The sequence below is a fragment of the Triturus cristatus genome, chromosome 4_1 (genome assembly GCF_964204655.1).
Source record: "Triturus cristatus chromosome 4_1, aTriCri1.1, whole genome shotgun sequence".
Taxonomy (NCBI): domain Eukaryota; kingdom Metazoa; phylum Chordata; class Amphibia; order Caudata; family Salamandridae; genus Triturus; species Triturus cristatus.
The window spans coordinates 1147968233-1147987508 of NC_140585.1; the positions used below are offsets into that span (position 1 = coordinate 1147968233).

Genomic DNA, 19276 nt, shown 5'->3' on the forward strand with positions numbered 1-19276 from the left:
GTAATTCCACCGATTGATTGAGATGGAAGGGGGAAATGACCTTGGGCAGAAATTTTGGATTTGTGCGAAGTATCACCTTATTGTGATGTATCTGTAGAAAAGGTTCTTGTATAGTGAACGCTTGTATTTCACTAACCCTTCTAAGGGAAGTGATAGCTACGAGAAAAGCTGTTTTCCAAGTAACGAACTGTAGCTCACATTTATGCATTGGTTCGAAAGGCGGTCCCATCAGCCTTGTAAGAACTACGTTTAGATTCCACACAGGTGAGGGTGGTGCTCTGGGTGGAATTACTCTTTTAAGGCCTTCCATGAAAGCTTTAATAGCAGGCACTCTGAAAAGTGATAAATGCTGTCTGTTTTGCAGGTAAGCAGCAATTGCTGCTAGGTGTAAACGGATGGATGTGTATGCCAGGTTACACCTTTGTAGATGGAGCAGGTAACATATGATGTGCTGTATGGATACATCTAAAGGGTTGATTGTATTGTTACGGCAGTAAATAACAAATCTTTTCCACTTTGCGGCATAGCATGCCCGAGTGGTAGGACATCTGGCTTCCCTGATAATGTTCATGCAATCAGGGGGAAGGTTAAGGTATCCAAATTCTAAGATTTCAGGAGCCAGATCGCAAGGTTGAGCTGAGCTGGGTCCGGGTGCCTGATCTCTCCATGGTTCTGGGTTAGGAGGCATGGGGACAGGTGTAATTTTTGGTGTGGTACCACTGAGAGCTGTAGTAGTGTGGTGTACCACGGCTGCCTGGCCCATGTTGGAGCTACCAGAATGAGTGTGAGTGTGTGCTGTTGTAGCTTCCTTACCACTAATGGAATTAGCGGGAGAGGCGGAAAGGCGTATGCAAATTTGCCTGACCAGTTCATCCATATCGCATTGCCTTTGGACAATGGGTGTGGGTATCTGGCGGCGAAGCTTGGGCATTTTTTGTTTTCGTGGGTGGCGAAGAGGTCTATCTGAGGATGCCCCCACTTGTGAAAGAATGGGTGAAGAACTTGTGGATGCAGTTCCCATTCGTGCATTTGCTGCGTTTGTCTGCTGAGCAGATCTGCCATGGTGTTTTGTATCCCTGGGACGTGTTGTGCCAGGAGAAAGACTTTTTGCGGGATTGCCCATCTCCATATGCTCTGTGCTAACCGAGAGAGCTGTGGAGAGTGTCCCCCCCTGTTTTTGAATGTAGTACATTGCAGTCATATTGTCTGTGCGAATGAGGACGGCTTTGGCTGAGACTTGTTTCTGAAATGATTTCAGGGCTAGAAAGATCGCCAATAACTCCAGATGGTTTATGTGGAGTAACTTTTGTTGTGGCGTCCATATACCTTGCACTGTGAGGTGTAATAGATGCGCTCCCCGACCGGAGAGCGATGCGTCCGTTGTTAGAATTACCTGAGGAACCGGGTCCAGGAACGGTCGCCCTTTGGAAAGATTTGTGGTGTTCCACCACTGCAGAGAGCGATGGGTGCGACCGTCCACCAACACCAGATCCGTCAGTTGCCCCTGGGCCTGGTTCCACTGGCGTGCTAGGCACTCTTGGAGTGGACGCATGTGGAGTCTTGCATGAGGCACTATGAAGATGCAAGATGCCATCATCCCTATTAGCTTCATAAACACTCTTGCTGGGAGAGAGTGCCGAGGAATGAATCTTTGACGCAAGGCTTGTATGCTTGCGATTCTGGCTGAATTGGGATAGGCTATAGCTTTTGAGGTGTCTATAGTGGCACCGAGGTATTGCTTTGTGTGAGACGGTATCAGCTGGGACTTTTGGTGGTTCACCGTGAAACCTAGCTGGTGTAGTAGTTGGATTGTAGTGTTTGTATGTTGCACACATTGGTTGTAGGACGTGGCTTTTATTAGCCAGTCGTCCAAGTAAGAGAAGACGTGAATGTGTGGTCTTCTGAGGTGTGCCGCCACTACTGCGAGGCATTTGGTGAACACTCTTGGTGCGGTTGTGACCCCGAAGGGGAGAACCTTGAACTGATAATGTTTGCCGTCCACTACAAATCTGAGGTACTTTCTGTGAGAAGGGTGTATTGGAATATGAAAGTATGCGTCTTTCAAGTCCAGTGTGGTGAGAAGATCGTTCTGGCAGAGGAGTGGGAGAACTTGTTGGAGAGTTACCATGTGAAAATGGTCTGAATGTATGTATGCATTTAGAGGCCGGAGGTCTAGAATGGGTCGTAGAGTCTCGTCTCTTTTTGGTATCAGAAAGTACAGAGAGTAGACCCCTAAATTTTGTTGATTGATGGGGACCTGCTCTATAGCCTGTTTTTGCAGGAGAGAGATTACCTCTTGTTTGAGCAATGTGGTATGTTCTTGCGACATTGTACGGTGCCTGGGTGGAATATTTGGGGGGGTGGATGTTAATTCGAGACAGTACCCTGACCGAATAATTTGGGTCACCCATTTGTCTGATGTTATGGTCTCCCAGGTTTGAAAGAAGTTTTGTAGTCTGCCCCCGACTGGAGTGGAATGGTCTGGGGGGAGCAGGGGAAAGTCATTGTGTGGGCGGTGTGGCAGAACGGGCGGTGTTGGTTTTGCCCCTGCCTTTATTATTGTTTCCTCTATATCCACCTCTTTGATAGCCCTTTGTGAAGGTAGTCTGAGGAGGGGACTTGTAGGATGTGGAGGCGTTATCGGCAGAGTAGCCCCTGCCAGTGCCTCGAAAGGAGGAGCGGCGAAAAGAGCGTCTAGGAGGGTGGGACTGTAACGCTCCCATACACTTCGCCGTATCTGTATCTTTTTTCATTTTTTCCAGGGCTTCGTCTACTTTTGGGCCAAAAAAGTGTTGCTGGTCAAAAGGGTGGTTTAGTATAGATGCTTGTACCTCTGGCTTAAAGCCTGAGATTCTGAGCCAGGCGTGGCGGAAAAGCAGAACACTGGTGTTTATAGCCCTGGAAGCTGTGTCTGCTGCGTCAAGTGCACATTTAATAGAGGTGTTGGTAATGGTCTTTCCCTCTTGTATTAGTTCATGAGCCCTAGTTTTATATTTTTCTGGAAGATGTTGCATGATAGTCTCCAGCTCATCATAGTGCGCTCTGTCGTACCTTGCCAACAGCGCTTGCGTGTTGGCAATACGCCACATATTGGCAGCTTGCGAGGCAGTGCGTTTGCCTGACGCGTCTAGGAGCTTGGACTCCTTATCAGGTGGTGGAGCCTCACCCGATGACTGAGAATTGGACCGCTTCCTAGCTGTGGATACCACTAATGAGTCTAAGGGTGCAGGTCCTTTAATATAGGCAGGATCTGTGGGGGCGGCCTTATATTTTTTCTCTATTCTGGGGTTTAAGACCCTAGCCCTGACTGGGTCTTTGAAAACCTCTGCTGCATGTTTGGTTACCCCTTTAAGCATGGGTAGTATGGCAGTAGATTTATCTGCGATGTCAAAGGTATCAAGTAGGAAATCTTCCTCAACTGGATCAGTGTGTAACTCCACCCCATGATAATGTGCCGCCCGTTGTAACAAGTGGTGGAACCCCAAGGAGGCCTCTGGTGGAGATGGCCTGGATGGATAAAGATCATCCTGAGGTACATCTGGATTATGATAATCCTCCCATGGGTCTGGTGTTCCCGGAGGGGTGGGGTCTTGTGGGGCATCTGTTGGATCATAGTATGGATCCCCTTGGTCATCAGGGTCTGGAGACGGGGTTGGAGAGCGATGAGGCAAGGGTGGAGAAGGTGGAGGCGGCGGAGATGGAGGAGGTGGAGGCGGTGGGGAGGGTACTCTGAAAGGGGATGTGGCAGAGTCCCTCCGTTTTGGCGGTGGAGGAGGAGCTGGTTTGTCTAAATGTCTTTTCTTTGAAGATAAAGTCAAATGTCCAGTCTTTGGATCCTTTGTTAAAGTCTTTTGTCGAGGATCTGGCGTGAATAGTTCCTCCGGCACCGATTGATCTGTTGGCGCCGATGTTTTCGGGGCCGACGGCTTCTTTGGTTTATCTGTGCCATGCTTTTTCGGGGCCTCCGATTTTTTGGTTCGGTGCCGAGGCAGGTTTCGGCACGGGAGTTTCGGCGCCGAGGGATTTATGTTTGGTCGGCACCGAGAGGCCAGGTTTCGACACCGATGGCTTCGGAACGGAGCTTGGTGTGGTTTTCTTCGGTGCCGAAGGGTGTTTTTCGGCACCGCTAGTAGGCTGGCTTGAGCCCGAGCCGCCGGGAGACTTATCATGCCTCTTCCCAGGGCCCGAAGGTGGGGTGATGGAAGCGGTATGTTTGGTTTTGCCTAGGCCCGGAGGCGAAGGTGTAACCGGAGTCTCTTTCGGTGTGGGTGCGGGAGTGGGAGGGGGTAGAGTACTCCCGACCCTCTGCGCCGGTGTGATCTCCTCCACGTCGGAGTAGTCGGCCTCAGAAGCGCTGACTAGGTCGTCTTCCTGTTCGGTGTGCTGCTGTCCCGAAGCTCCGATGTCTTCTCCGAAGATGTCAGGTGGAGCCGAGGTCGAGGAGTGCGCCATGGTGCGTCTAGCTCTTCGATCCCGAATAGTCTTTTTCGATCGAAAAGACTTGCAGGCGGGGCAGTCTCGGGCCTCGTGTTCGGGTGAGAGGCAGAGGTTGCACACCTGATGTAAATCGGTGTGGGGAAATTTAGACCCACATTTAGGGCACTTCTTAAAGGGAGTCCTTTCCATCGGCCGAGACCGGAGTCGAGATAGGCCCGAAGGCCGCCGCTGATGCCTGGAATCAAAGAAGTGCCGAAGGGAGAGATAAAGAAGATTTTGTCTGAAGAATCTCGATGGATGAGATTTTTTCGTCGAAGGTCGAACTGGGAAGGTTCGAAGCCGGAGCACGAAGTATTACATCCGAGCCCGATGGCGGAAAAAAACAATCTGAGGATGGAGCCGAAGCCCATGCGCAGTACAGACCGAAGGAGGAGTCACCGAACTCGTGACTTCCAAACACTGTCCAAGAAGAAAAACAAACTGCAAACATCCGGGCCCAACACCAGATGGCGATCTATGCACAGTGTATAATCTGCAGCTCATATGCCTCGAACAAATCTTATTTTTAGATTCTAGGTAACAATATAGTGGTGATCCACATGAAAATTAATGGAAAAAGTTTCTCATGTAAAACTAACCAGTTCCAAAAAGGTACAATCTCAACTACCTAGGAAATGGCTGGTATGCTGGCCAAAAAAGCACTGTTGGTTTATGAATGTTTATATAAATGGGGCTGAAAAAACATGCATCCCAATAGAGTCGGTGCTTCAGTAAAGCACTTTTTTGATGCTTTATGTCAAGAAAAGTGAAAACCTAGCCCAGGAAATCAAGGGCTTGTACAGATAGTAATGCATTTAAAAGATCGCTTCCTAATTTGGGACCACAAAGCATTCCTAAAAACGCATCTATTTCCCTATAATGTCTCCTGAAGTCCTACCGTGCACTCCCAATGACAATAATATAACTCCTACAAATCTATTGGCTACTCTGCTATCAGAATTGAAATTAAGGATAGGTTTGGTGCTTCACTTAACTACTGGCTCCATTTTTATGGTTGAAGTCAAATACTCCTAAATGTTTTAGGAATGGAGATGTAAGGGTTTCCCAGAATATGGAAGAACTTTTCAATATAATCAGCAAGGAGTTATAAGACATCCTCTACAAAATAAATAGCTGAAGAGTACTACCTTTTTCTCTAGCTTTTTTTTATCCCCATCTTGCTTCCTTCCCTACTTTTCTTTCTCACTTCCTTCCCACCTCTTCATCTTTCATCTCACTCCCTAGCTACCTAAAGAACCACATGGTAGTGACTCACCATGTCACAAACAGCCCAGAACCATTAGTTTCCCCAGGATGCTTACCGCCATGTATGCTGCACACCCTGCACTTCGGGTCTTGGCCTTTGAGTCCACCAGTCGGCCACTGATTCCAAAGTCGCACAGCTTGATCTGTCCCCTCTCATCCAGCAAGATGTTGGAAGGCTTGACATCGCGGTGAATAACCCCATGCTTTTCTTTAAGGTAAAAGAGGGCTTTCACAATCTGCAACAAAAACCCTTTATCAGGACAATTCTGGTCTGTCAAAGTCCACAAGCATCCCACCCTCATTAAAATCCTTCCTCTCTTTCAAAAGCTGGATTAAGAGCATGATACACTGCGACACCACAAGTGAGCTGTACGCAGAACTTCAGGCCCCGACATCTCACCCGAAGGACATATGGCAACCATTAAGGGACTACCTATGGCAACAAGACGAACATACCACACAACCAAGTTAGGAGCGAAGAGCCACACAACATGGCACATAAATGTACATAACCGCTATATATATATGTTATGTCATTGCACTGAGCAACGAGGAATGTGTTTGGAATTGAGGCATACTACAGAGGGCGGGCAACGCAACAGGGATGTCAAAAGTGCAGCATGTACAAGTTGTATACTGATTGTTGGAAACGGGTAGCGTGGTGCAGAGCGGGTGGGCCAAACTCTGGAGGAAATGTGCAAAGCATTCACGCAGTACACACAGGCGACACACAAGGCACACTACAAAAAGAGACACTACACCAGTTTAGGTAAAAATAACTTTTGTATTGTCAGAACACAGTATATCTGGTAATCTCTACACTGCGCCAACTGGCGCTCGGTTAAAATTTACAGGGGGGGAATTATATACAGGGCAGGGCCCAATCGGGCCCCTGCCGGAATCATTGCGACATAGAAGACAATAAAAATAAGTCCATCAGCCTCAGACCTGCAAGGAAATCATCATGGCATAACATTAAGCAATAGTCCGGAACACCTGTAATAAAAACATCATGGCATTCCTCTATGCATCACCAATATGAGTGACCCCTGAGCCTGAGGCAGAAATTAGGGTAGGCAGTTCATTGACACATCAAACCCTGGCATCGCAACACAGCGCTGCACATAGCAAGTTACTAGCACTTCAAGTAGAGCCTTTTAACATAGCGCTGCACATAGCAAATTATTAGCGCTTCACATATGGCATTCTAACATAGCGCTGCACATAGCAAGGCAATAGCGCTTTAAATTATGGCATATAAACATAGCGCTGCACATAGCAACTCAATAGCCCTCAGAACCTGGCATGTAAACATAGCGCTGCACGTAGCAATGCATTAGCGCTTCAAAGCATAGCCTTTAACATAGCAGTTGACACAGCGCTGCATATAGCAAATCCTTAACGCTCCCAATAGAGCATGTCAACATAACGCTGCACGTTACCAATCATGAGCGCTTCAAATATGGCAGTTCAACATAGCGCTTTAGAACATGGCATCTGCACCTAGCGCTGTACCTGGGGGGATCAATAGCGCATAGCCACTCAATAGGGCCTCGACATATGGCCTCTGAGCAAAGCGCTACCCCCATTCAAGTATACCAGGCCTTAGACAGGGCACTCAGTCTGGGGCGAGGTCCCACACTCTGGGGCTCCAAAGTCAGGCAGGCCCCTTCATTGCAGCTGCCTGCTGTCAGGTGGGGCAGCTGTGCAGGGAACCAATGCGGCACTCCTGATACCGAGGGCGGGCACCGGCAATGTGCCCCGACACACCCCCACCAAGCAAGCCCAGGCCCTACTCACCAGGGCTCCTCCGGCGGCCTGCACTGAACTTCACCCGGGCCCCCTCCTGGGACCCGGGACTTCGAGAAGGCTCCCGCTTCCTCACGGGCTTCGGCCTGGCAGCGGGGGCGTTCTCTGCACTTCCTGCACGCTTCACCGGCCAGAGCCTCACTCACCGGGACTCTCCTGACATGCGGCCGCCTCCGCTTCCCCCGGTCCCCCTTCCCGGGACCTGGACTTTGGCTGGGGACCCGCGAGGCTCCTCTCGACTTCGGCTGCACTCGGGTCTTCACCCGGGCCCCCTCCTGGGACCCGGGACTCTTAGGCACCACCGCGGGGCTCTCGCAGACTCCCGGGAGCCCCGCTCAATCACGCGGCCACTTCCTGCTTCGGCTCCGCCCACGCCAGGCAGTCTTCAACCCTTCCGGGTCGCCACAGGCAGCGCGGCGGCCCTCAACGGCACCTCGGGTCACGGCGGTGATTTGGCGCAATCTTCTCCTTGCGGGGCCAATACGGGGTAGGCTCCCGTGGAATCAGCATCATAATCACGAGGTGGGCTCCCGCTGGGATAAATAAAAAAACACCGCGTGGCAGCACACACACGGGGTGGGCTCCCGATGTTGTAAATATGCGGCGGCGCCACAAATGCGGGGTGGGCACCCGCTTTGACTAAGGCAGTTCTCCCCGCCTCCCAGCGCTACGGGGGCCGTGGATATAGCGCTTCCCAGGCGCTAGGTAGCAGGCAGCTGGGATTCCCACACTCACCAGCAGGGCACAGTCAATTAGAAATGTAGCGCTCACCGGATATAGCGCTCTCTTTCCATAGGCAGCTTGTAAATAGCGCTCTCTCTCTGCAGGGACTGCAGTCCGGGTCCCACGAGGCGCTTGCTGGTTCCTGCCCCTTGGTTGTGGGTTTCTTGAGGGGGGGGGGGGGAAGTTGTGTTGGTGGCTGACGGTAGACTAACTAGTCTCTGCCGGTCGCCCCTGGGTTCTCCTCTCGCCGGGCCAGATCAGTGGGTTAGTTCAGGATCCCTCACTCACTTAAAAGGCAGCACCTAAGCCCTGTCACTTTCAGAGGCATAGGTCCCTGACTAAACCCTACCGCCTAAAACTCCTGCGTAGGCTTCTCCAGGTCTGCGTTGCCCCAATTATAGCTTTCCCTCGCCCTGGGGACAGTAGAGGGGGGTAGGTAGGCTCAGGGCCCAGCACACAGGCCCATGTGGCGGTAACCCCTGGCAGCAGGTCCCCTCTCTCTCAGGTCCACCCTCTGACTGAGCACATGGCAGCCCAGCTCCGCCCTTTATACGCCCCTCACCCCACCTTCCAGACAGTGCCAGAAGCTTCTAGAAGCGTCTGGGGGGACTGGCTCTAACTGGCCTAGGGGGAGGGGTAGAGCACCCTGGGTGCCAGGCTTCCCTCCAAAAGCTGGGGTTGCTGGGAAATAATAACTAGACTGTTAACCCAGCTCAGTCAATTGGCACAACCACACAGCCATGGCATCCATTTTAAAAGTTATATGTTTAAAATGGGGAAACTCAGTCTGCGTACTTTATCGCACAGCATTCAATCTTCGCATTTACACATCATGCGATTTCCCAGAAAAGCAAAAAATTTAGGGAAAAAGGGCCAAGTCCAACACTGATGATGTAACGTTGTGCTTCCTAAATAAGCCAAAGTGGTAAATAGTAACAATTTAGACATTTACTATGTAGCTGTGACATTAATGTTTCAAAAATGTCAAATACATTTTACAAAAATTAAAAAATCCTTCCATCCGGCAGGATGCAGCCCTGCTGTCGCTAGATGCCATGATGGCTTTTGATACCATTGAGTGGTCTTTTCTATTCGTGGTATTGGAACGAAAGGGTTTTGGTCCCAATTTCATTAGGTGGATTAAGCTCCTATATACCGAGCGATAAGCACAGATTGTGGTAAACAGACACACATCGCGGAAAATTCATCTGGGGAGAGGAACCAGACAAGGGTGCCCCCTGTTGCCGTTAATTTTCGCCCTAGTGCTGGAACCTCTAGCGATACGAGTAAGGGGCGACCCCTGGATACGGGGACTCAAATGGACAGAGGACCACGAGGACAAAATCTCCCTCTATGCAGACGACATACTGCTGTATATGGCGTTGCCCCAGTCGTTTATCCATCGTATACTCCACATATTTAGAATTTTTGGCAGCCACTCAGGCTACACAATAAACCGGTCTAAATCCCTCCTATTCATATTACATGGGGAAAAGCCTAGACTGGCACAAAAATACGGCCTTCCCACAGTAACAGAAGGGTTCCGCTACCTGGGAATGTATGTCACCACTGACACATCACGATTTTACAACACCAACTTACAGGGTCCCCTGGCCCAGTTGCGAACAGACGTTAAACACTGGCGAGCCTTGCTGCTGACCCTCCTAGGGCTGGCAGCGCTCTACAAGATGCCTGCGCTGCCTCGTTTTTTGAACGCACTGCAAAAACACCCCTTTCAAGGTCCCGGACTAGTATTTTGTGAGTATTGAGAGAGCAGTGGGCACTCTGCTCTGGGATGGGAGGGCACCACGCATCACTATACAGAAATTAACAGCTGGATGGTAGGACGGTGGGATCGCCTTACCTGACCTCAAGCTCTATTATTGGGCATCCTAAATAACGATCATCAATCGCTGGGTCTATGGTCCTCAAACTGACCCGTCCCTTCGTACTGATAGATCGCTAATGGGACAGGGAGGATACCGTAGAGCACTCTATACCATCCCTAAACGCTTGCAACTCACCGGTCCACAGGCCTGCACAATAGGAATTTGGCACTCAGTCACAAAAAAACTTGGGTGGCACGGGAAGATTACACAAGAGACCTAGCTCTGGGAGGCTGAGCGGCTTGGCCGTTTGAGCACTTGCCCCGGATTCAACAAGTGGGATACGATAGGTATTTCGTAAGTGAGAGACATGTGGACTAAAGATGAAGGGGTAACTTTCACAGACTTATCAGCTTGCACAAGCTGAAACTTTTAGATACTTACAAATTAGCCATGCACTAAAAACAGCGATACCGGACGGCGGCCCTCTACCCGGAGCATCCCCCTTGAAGACAGATTACTGTTGGACCCTATGCCTAAGAAAGCTCTCTCACTAACATACAAAAAAACTGCTTAACAATCGACCAACCCACTGATACGTTTAAGGCAACAATGGAAGATAGATTTGGGTGACCTAGAGGACGATGATTGGCGAGATGCACTAGCCTCACCCTGGGAAATCGTTGTTCCCATGAGACTTGGACTAATTCAGCTCAAAACCCTGCACCGAGTCTACCTATCAGAAATAGTCCTGGCTAAGATGAAGAGGAGAGATGACACACATTGCTTACGAAATTGGTCCCATGAGGGAACCTTCTTTCACACGATATGGGAATGCCCAGTGTTTCAAACATACTGGGTAGCGGTCACATCAAAAATGGAAAGTTCGGGGGGGGGGGGGGGGGGGGGGGAAAGCTCCATCCCGAAACTGTTTGTTAAACATATGGGAAGCCACCGACCTAACACAAACTGAAAAATCATGGGCATCGTTGGGATGGGCTCTCGCAAAACGGAATATAGCTCAAAAATGGGGAATAGGGGAACCGCCACTAGTAAAAGTCTGGGTGGCGGACATGGACAAGACTATAATAGAGACATCTTTAAAAACAGGGGATGCCCCAAAAAATGGGATCGGGAATAGGAATGCATACAGAGGCGATATCTGCTTGTCCCCAGCGGCGGAGCTAGACAGGAGGGAGGCAAGGTTGGTAGACTTACCAAATGAAAAGGGGTAGGCACACACTATTGGAAATGTCTCAACTTGTAATAGTAAACATATTGAATGCCAATGTTGTAACTCACCAATGTCAAGCTAATAACTGTTTAGCTGGGTCTTTTGCTGTTTTGCTCAATAAAAAGAGTTTAAAAATTAATAATCCTTCCTCTTCGGAGTCAACTGACTCCACACCTGCTCCTTGTGAGGTCACCATTATATTAGAGAACAAGACTTCCGACACTCTGCAGAAGCAATATGGAACTAAAGCGCCTCAAGTACAAAACACAACACAGGGCTATTGGAGTATAAAATTGAAGGAAAGCCTCTATTTGGTAAAAGCCTTTGAAGGTGGATTAAAAAGAACAATAGTTACTTACCTGTAATCTGTGGTTCTCCAGTATTGGTGTCTTTCATAGATTCACATGCCTGAATTATTCCCCGTCGTCGGAGTGGGAGTCCCACGGTACATAAAAAAGCAATAATTATGCATATACCAAACAAAAAACCCTGGTAACCTGAACCAGGAAGTAAAGTAGCCTAAGCTACCAGGGAAAAAACTTCCACAGCTATGACTATCACTGTCATTATATACAGTCCAAACTGCAGCCAATCAGGCGACAGCACCCACCAGAATGTTCTCCTCAGAGGCTCAGGCGGTCAGATTTTCTCGCACAGGAGTGAAGTAATATACCATAACCTAAAAAGCCTCTGAGGGGAGGTGGGCGGGTTGCATGTGAATCTATGAAAGACACCAATACTGGAGAACCACAGATTACAGGTAAGTAACTATTGTTCTTCTCCAGTATTTGGGGTGTCTTTCATAGATTCACATGCCTGAATCAGAGTAGATAGCAGTACATAACCTTTTGCTCATAAGACGCCACATATATATATATATATATATATATATATATATATATATATATATATATACCATATACATTATGAAACAGTATAACCATACAGAAATACACATGTGTTTCAATGTATGCAAAACAATTTCACATCACAAAAAGCGTCTTATAAAAGCATAGCGGAGGAGGGAGAACAGAGGCTCACCTTATTTGAAAAGATTACGTAGAACAGCTTGTCCCACTGAACCATCCGCATCACTTGCAGCTTCCAAACAGTAGTGTCTGGTAAACGTATGGCAGCTGGACCATGTTGCCGCTTTACAGATCTGGTGAAGAGGCACACCGGCGAAAAGAGCTGTAGATGACGAGATTGCTCTCGTAGAGTGTGCTCTTGGGGTCGCTTGTAGTGGTCTTCCAGCCTGATCATGGCATAAACAAATTGCAGCTGAGATCCAACGAGCTATGGTTGGCTTTGATACTGAATGGCCTTGACGTGGTCTGCCATAAGCTACCAAGAGCTGGTCCGATTTGCGCAGCGGTGCTGTACGTTGTAAGTAAAACTTCAGACATCTCTTGATGTCTAGGGAATGCAAGGCCCTTTCTGCAGCTGTTTGTGGATTTGGAAAGAAAGTTTTCAAAACTATGGGTTCATTAAGATGGAAATCCGTCGGGACCTTTGGCATAAATTTTGGATTAGTGCGCAGCACCACAGAATCAGATGTGAATTGCAGAAAGGGTGGATGAATAGTGAACGCTTGAAGGTCACTAACCCTTCTTGTAGAAGTTAGAGCCAATAATAAAGAAACCTTCCAAGAAAGGAACTTTAGATCCGCCTTGTGGATGGGCTCGAAAGGATGCCTCATTAGTTGTGAAAGCACTATATTAAGGTGCCAAGAAGGAGGCGGACGCCGAATAGGCGGAAACATCCTAAATAGCCCCTTAAAAAATTGTTGGATGACTCTGTTGGAATAGAGAGAGTTAGTACCATCCTGTCGGAATCTTGAAATTGCAGCCAAGAACACCTTCAAAGTAGAGTGGGAAAGACCAGACCTCGCCAATTGTAGAAAGAAAGGCAGAAGTTGTTCCGGCTTTGCGTGGATCGGATGGAGATTAACGGATTGACACCACATGCAAAACCTCTTCCACTTTAGTTTGTAGGTCTTAACAGTTGCTGGTGCTCGAGCATTGGCCAAAACCTCCTGGCAGTCTGGAGGGATATCTAGGTGTGCAAATTCAAGCTGTTGAGGAGCCATGCTGCTAATCTCAGCGATGCTGGGTCCGGATGACAAATTTGACCGTTCTGAAGGGTCAGAAGATGTGGAATTGGTCGAAATTGTATGGGTTCGGCCTCTGAGAGGAGGAGAAGCTCTGTAAACCAGTACTGGCGGGGCCACCTGGGAGCAATTAAGATCATGCGGCAAGGCTGTTGTTTGATCTTGCGCAGAACTCTTGGAACCAACGGGATCGGTGGAAAGGCGTAAGCATATATTTGCGACCAATTCATCGAAAAGGCATTCCCCAGCGAGTCCTTGTGGGGAGCCCAGCTTGCGAAGAATGGGCATTTGCGGTTCTGGCTGGTCGCAAAGAGGTCTATATCGGGATGCCCCCATTCGTGAAACACTTCGTCTAGGAATGGTTGGTGTAACTCCCATTCGTGATTCGACGTTGTGGTCCTGCTGAGGGAATCCGCCAGAACATTCGTGATTCCCAGGACGTGAATGGCTTTGAGGTTGATCTTGTGGCGGATCGCCCAATCCCAAATCTCTTGCGCTTGCTGGGATAGGAGGGCTGACCTCGTCCCGCCTTGTTTGTTCACGTAATGGATACTTGTTGTATTGTCTGTTCTTACAAGTATGCATGCTCCTCGGATGATGGTCTGGAAGGATTTTAGAGCCAGGAATATGGCTCGCAGTTCTAGCAGGTTGATATGCCACTTTCTTTGTTCTAGAGTCCACCTGCCATTGATTGTTATTCCTTGAAGGTGCGCTCCCCAACCCTCGAGGGATGCGTCTGTGGTGACTGAACTCCGGCATTTCGACCAGAAATGGGCAACCCTCTTTCAAGTGGTTCATCTGACTCCACCATTGAAAGGCCTCTCGCATTCGTGGGGTGATGTGAATGAGATCCTCGAATGACCCTGTGATCTGAAGCCATTGCAGATTGAGTTCCTCCTGCAACGATCTCATTCTGTACCGACAGTTGGGAATGAGATGAATGCAAGACGAAATCATCCCTAGGAAGGATTTCTATACACGGACTGAAATGCACTCTTGATTTTAGAGAGCGCGCAAGATTGCATATCTTGGTTTGCCTTTCTTTTGATACGAAGGCATTGACCAGATCCGTGTTCAAAGTCGCTCCTAGAAACGTTCTTCTTTGCGAAGGAATAAGATGTGATTTCTCCAGATTTGTTGATAGACCCAGGGATTGGAAGAGTAAAAGGCATTTCTGAACATGCTCGGATGCTACCTTGGCGGAACTTGCCTTGATAAGACAGTCGTCCAGGTACGGGAATATCTGAACTCCCTACAGACGGAGATGCGCAGTCACTGGCGCTATGACCTTTGTGAAGACTCTGGGTGCAGAACGGAGTCCAAATGGGAGGACTTTGAATTGGAAATCCCTGCCAGCCACTCTGAACCGTAGATATTTTCTGTGCCTTGGTAGGATTGGTACGTGAAAATAGGCGTCCTGCAGGTCGAGGGTGGCCATGTAATCTCCCATCGAAAGCAACTGCAGAATTTCTTGGAGCGTCAACATCCGGAACAACATTTTCTTTAGGAATTGGTTGAGGGCGCGAAGGTCGAGAATTGGACGCCACTCTCCTGATTTTTTCCGGATGAGGAAAAATCTTGAGTAAAAGCCCGTTCCCTTTTGTAAGAGAGGGACTTTTTCTATTGCTCCTTTTTGAATCATCAAATTTATTTGGGAAAAAAGCTCCTTGAGATGAGCAGGGGGTGGGCCTTTGGGAGGAGAATTTGGCGGAATTTTTGTGAATTCCAGAGCATGTCCTCTGGATATTATATCGAATACTCACTTGTCTGAGGTAATCTTGGACCAATTTGAATAAAAGTGGGATATTTGACCTCCGATTCTTGTACGTGGGAACGGTAGAGATGGTGGCAGGTGGCTGAACTCATTGCTTCTTACCGGACTCTCGTCCGCGAAAGGACTGCTTCTTACGCGACTGCGAATATTGTTGATTTCGCTGTCCGTAATACTGTTGGCGATAATTCTGAGATCTTTGGTTATACTGAGAGGTTTGAAAGGAACGCTGCTGGTTATTACCTCCCCTGCTAGAGAAGGATCCACGTCCTCTGGCTCCGCGGAAGGTAGATTTTCGGAATTGCAAACTACCCAGGGACCTTGCCATCTCCGTATCCTTCTTTATTGCCTGTAGCGCTTCATCTACATGTGCACCGAACAAGGATTCGCCATCAAATGGCATGTCTATAATTTTAGACTGCACCTCCTGGCGAAACGAAGTGGACTTCAGCCAGCCCTGCCTTCTCAGCACTGCGGCTCCTGCCAGCTGCCTGAAACCAGTTGATGCCACATCCACTGCTGCGTCGATTTCCGCAGACGCATACTCTCCTTCCTGCAGGATCTTTATAGCCTCGGATTTTGAAGGCTCCGGTAACATGTCGAGGAAAGGAGAGATGTCGGACCACATCTGGCGGTCGTATCGCCCTAAAATCGCCAGGGAGTTCGCAGCCCGAACTGTGGTGGCTGCCATAGTAGACACTTTCTTTCCTATTGCATCCAACCTTCTACCATCTCTATCAGGTGGAGCTGATATGGGTGTTGAGGGATTTCTAGCCCGTCTCTGAGCTGCTTGTGCTATAACCGAGTCTGCCTTAGGTTGACCAATCAGGCATGCTGGTGAATTACTTGGGGCTCTATATTTCGTGTCCAGCCTTGGTAACACTGCTGGAAGAGAATTAGGGGTAGCCATCAGTCTCAATCCCTCTTTCCAAATAAAGTCAATGATTGGGATTGCCCGAACCTGCTTCCTTGGTTGGTCCTTGAAGTCATATAGGAAGCAGTCATCTTCCTTTGTTTCCATGGGAATCAGGAATCTCTTGGTCGCTCTTTCCATCAGTGAGTGGAAATTCCCAATGTCCACCGGGGGAGAGTCCACCGGAGCTGGAGCACTTGGAGAAGGAGTTTGTACTTGGTAATTATCCCACTCCGACATGATAGATTGATCATCTACCTCTCCTTCCTCCCTTTCATCGTCTGAAACCTGCAATAGCCGAGATGGCAACGGAGAAGGTGGTCTTGGTGACTGGAGCGACGACAACTGTACTCGTGGTCTGGGTGTAGCCGGAAGAGATTCCGCCGTTTCCGAAGGAGGAAAACGTCTATAGTAATCTTGCAACATATACTGCAGATTATCAAGTAGTTCCGACGGCATTTGACCAGACGGCACTGGTGCAGGTGGTGTTGGCTGTGGTTCTATATTAGGATGTTCGTATTGTTCATCCTCATCATCCTCATCTTGATATTTGATGAGAAGCTCCGATGGACTCCTTGCAGTCCGAAATCTCTCATCTTCTTCGGAGTCGTTATCCTCCGATTGTAAAAGTTGTGCCGGTAATTTTAGAGGCGATATAGCCTCTAAAGACGATCCTCTACGCTGTAGAAGCGTAGATGCTGGTGACTTTTGATCAAACACGACAGACGACGGAGTCGCAGTCCATACCTGCATATCCATGCAGGTAGATAGTGAAGGTGGTAACACACGTGTCGACGGAACGAATCCTGACGTTACAGCCATTTTCGATGACGAGGCTGTTTTCGTCGACGAGATGGCATCCGTCGACGATGGGACAATCTTCGCCGACGACGGTGCCGACGACGAGGCAACCTTCGTCGACGGTGGTGCCGTCGACGAGGTCGTCTTCGTCGACGAGGTAGTCTTCGACGACGAGGGCGTCGACGCGTCCATCTTCGTCGACGGGGTTTTCTTAATCGACGAGGTATTCTTCGTCGACGATGCAACAGTCGACGGTGCCACAATCTTCGTCGACGGAGTAGACGTCGACGAAGTAGTCGGCGGAGCCAGCTTCTTGATTCTTACCGTCGACGGAACGGAGACGAGAGATGACACTTCCCTCGTCGACGAGATGGGTTTTACACTCACCGAAACCAGCGTCGACGGCGATGAAGCTGATGACATTATCATTGTAGGTCTCGGCGACGAGAATGTAATCGTCGACGTTGAAATCGCGTCGACGATAATAACTGTCGACGCCACTGCCGTCGACAGAGCCGTCGACGACGGCAATCTCACCTGAGGTGATTTCTTGTCAGGAAAACTCTTAGCTGGCTGGGTTTTTCCTGTTTTCCCAGGGGGCGTAGAGGGCTTGGATCCTGAAGGTGGAGATGTCTTCTTAGATGAAGACGAACAATTGTTACTTACCTGTAAACAGGTGGTTCTCCAGTATTGGTGTCTTTCATAGATTCACATGCTTGAATATTCCCCGTCGTCGGAGTGGGAGTCCCACGGTAAATAAAATAGCAATATATACATATATATATAGTAAAATATATACATAAGTAATCATATAATTAGTGCATATAGGTGTAAAACACACATAGTGTACCTATAAGAGAAAAACTCCATAGGAATACAATGGAGAGAGACAAAAGACCTTTGTAGTCTATCTCTGTCATTATGTAAGTCCGAACTCCAGCCAATCAGGCGTCAGCCCCTCTCTAGAACCTTCTCCTCAGAGCCTCTCACCTCAGATTTTCGTAGCACAAGAGTGACTGTAAAGTGCATGAGGAGAAGAGAGCCTCTGAAGGGAGGAGGGAGGGTCGCATGTGAATCTATGAAAGACACCAATACTGGAGAACCACCTGTTTACAGGTAAGTAACAATTGTTCTTCTCCAGTATTAGGGTGTCTTTCATAGATTCACATGCTTGAATATAGAATAGCTAGCAGTAACAATCACCATTGTTTCCATGCCAAATAGATTCAACATATATAGATAATCAATCTTCTTATGCATAAAAACAGTATTGAACAACTGTAACATTGTAAATGCATAATATATATGGAAACAATATGGAGGCGGGAGGAAGAGGCTCACCTTACTTAAAAAGATTGCGCAGCACTGCCTGTCCCACCGCAGCATCCTCCTCGCTTAAAGTTGCTAAGCAGTAGTGCTTAGTAAACGTGTGTCTGGTTGACCACGTAGCTGCTCTGCAGATGTGTTGCAAAGATACTCCAGCAAATAAGGCAGTAGATGATGACACTGCCCTAGTGGAGTGTGCCCTCACTGGAGACTGCAGAGGTTTATTTGCCCTTTGGTGGCAGAAGACAATAGCTGCCGAGATCCAGCGTGCAATCGTTGGTTTAGTAACCTGACGTCCTTTATGACAGCGTCCATAAGCTATAAAAAGTTGATCGGATTTCCTGAAAGAAGCTGTCTTACTGATGTAGAACTTAAGACACCGCTTGACGTCCAAAGAATGTAATCTTTGTTCTGCAGGTGTCTGAGGATTGGCAAAAAAGGTCTTTAATATTACTGGCTCATTAATGTGAAAGTCAGTAGGCACCTTGGGTAGAAATGATGGATTGGTGCGTAACACTGCAGCATCCGGTTTGAACTGCAGGAACGGAGGTTTGATGGTAAAAGCATGGATGTCACTGACACGACGAGAAGACGTTAGTGCCAGAAGTAGAGCTACTTTCCAAGTGAGATATTTTAGGTCGGCCTTGTGAATGGGCTCAAACGGAGGTCTCATCAATTGTGCCAACACAACGTTGAGGTGCCACAACGGAGGAGGACGCCGAACTGGCGGAAATTTCCGGAATAGGCCCTTAAAGAATTGGCGGATTATTCTTGAGGAACAAAGGGAACTTGATCCATCTTGCCGGAAACGGGAAATGGCTGCTAGAAAAACCCTTAGGGTTGCATGCGACAGTCCAGAACTGGCTAGGTGCAAGAAGAATGGTAGCAATTGCTCTGCCGTGGAATGTATCGGATGAACTCCGTTAGCAGCACACCAATGGCAGAATCGTTTCCATTTAAACTTGTACGTCCTGATTGTAGAAGGTGCTCTTGCCTGGGCCAAAATATCCCTACAATCCTG

At 48.5% G+C, this 19276-nt stretch overlaps 1 protein-coding gene across 2 annotated transcripts in view; it reads right to left on the bottom strand.

Moving 5' to 3' along the window:
• MAP2K7 (mitogen-activated protein kinase kinase 7) overlaps window positions 1-19276 on the bottom strand; it is a 178911-nt gene that overhangs the window by 60462 nt on the left and 99173 nt on the right. For both annotated transcript variants that reach the window (XM_085654285.1, XM_085654284.1), the window contains one exon: window positions 5799-5978. In XM_085654285.1, the coding sequence (XP_085510411.1) occupies window positions 5799-5978 (180 nt within the window). The remainder of the gene's footprint in view (window positions 1-5798; window positions 5979-19276) is intronic.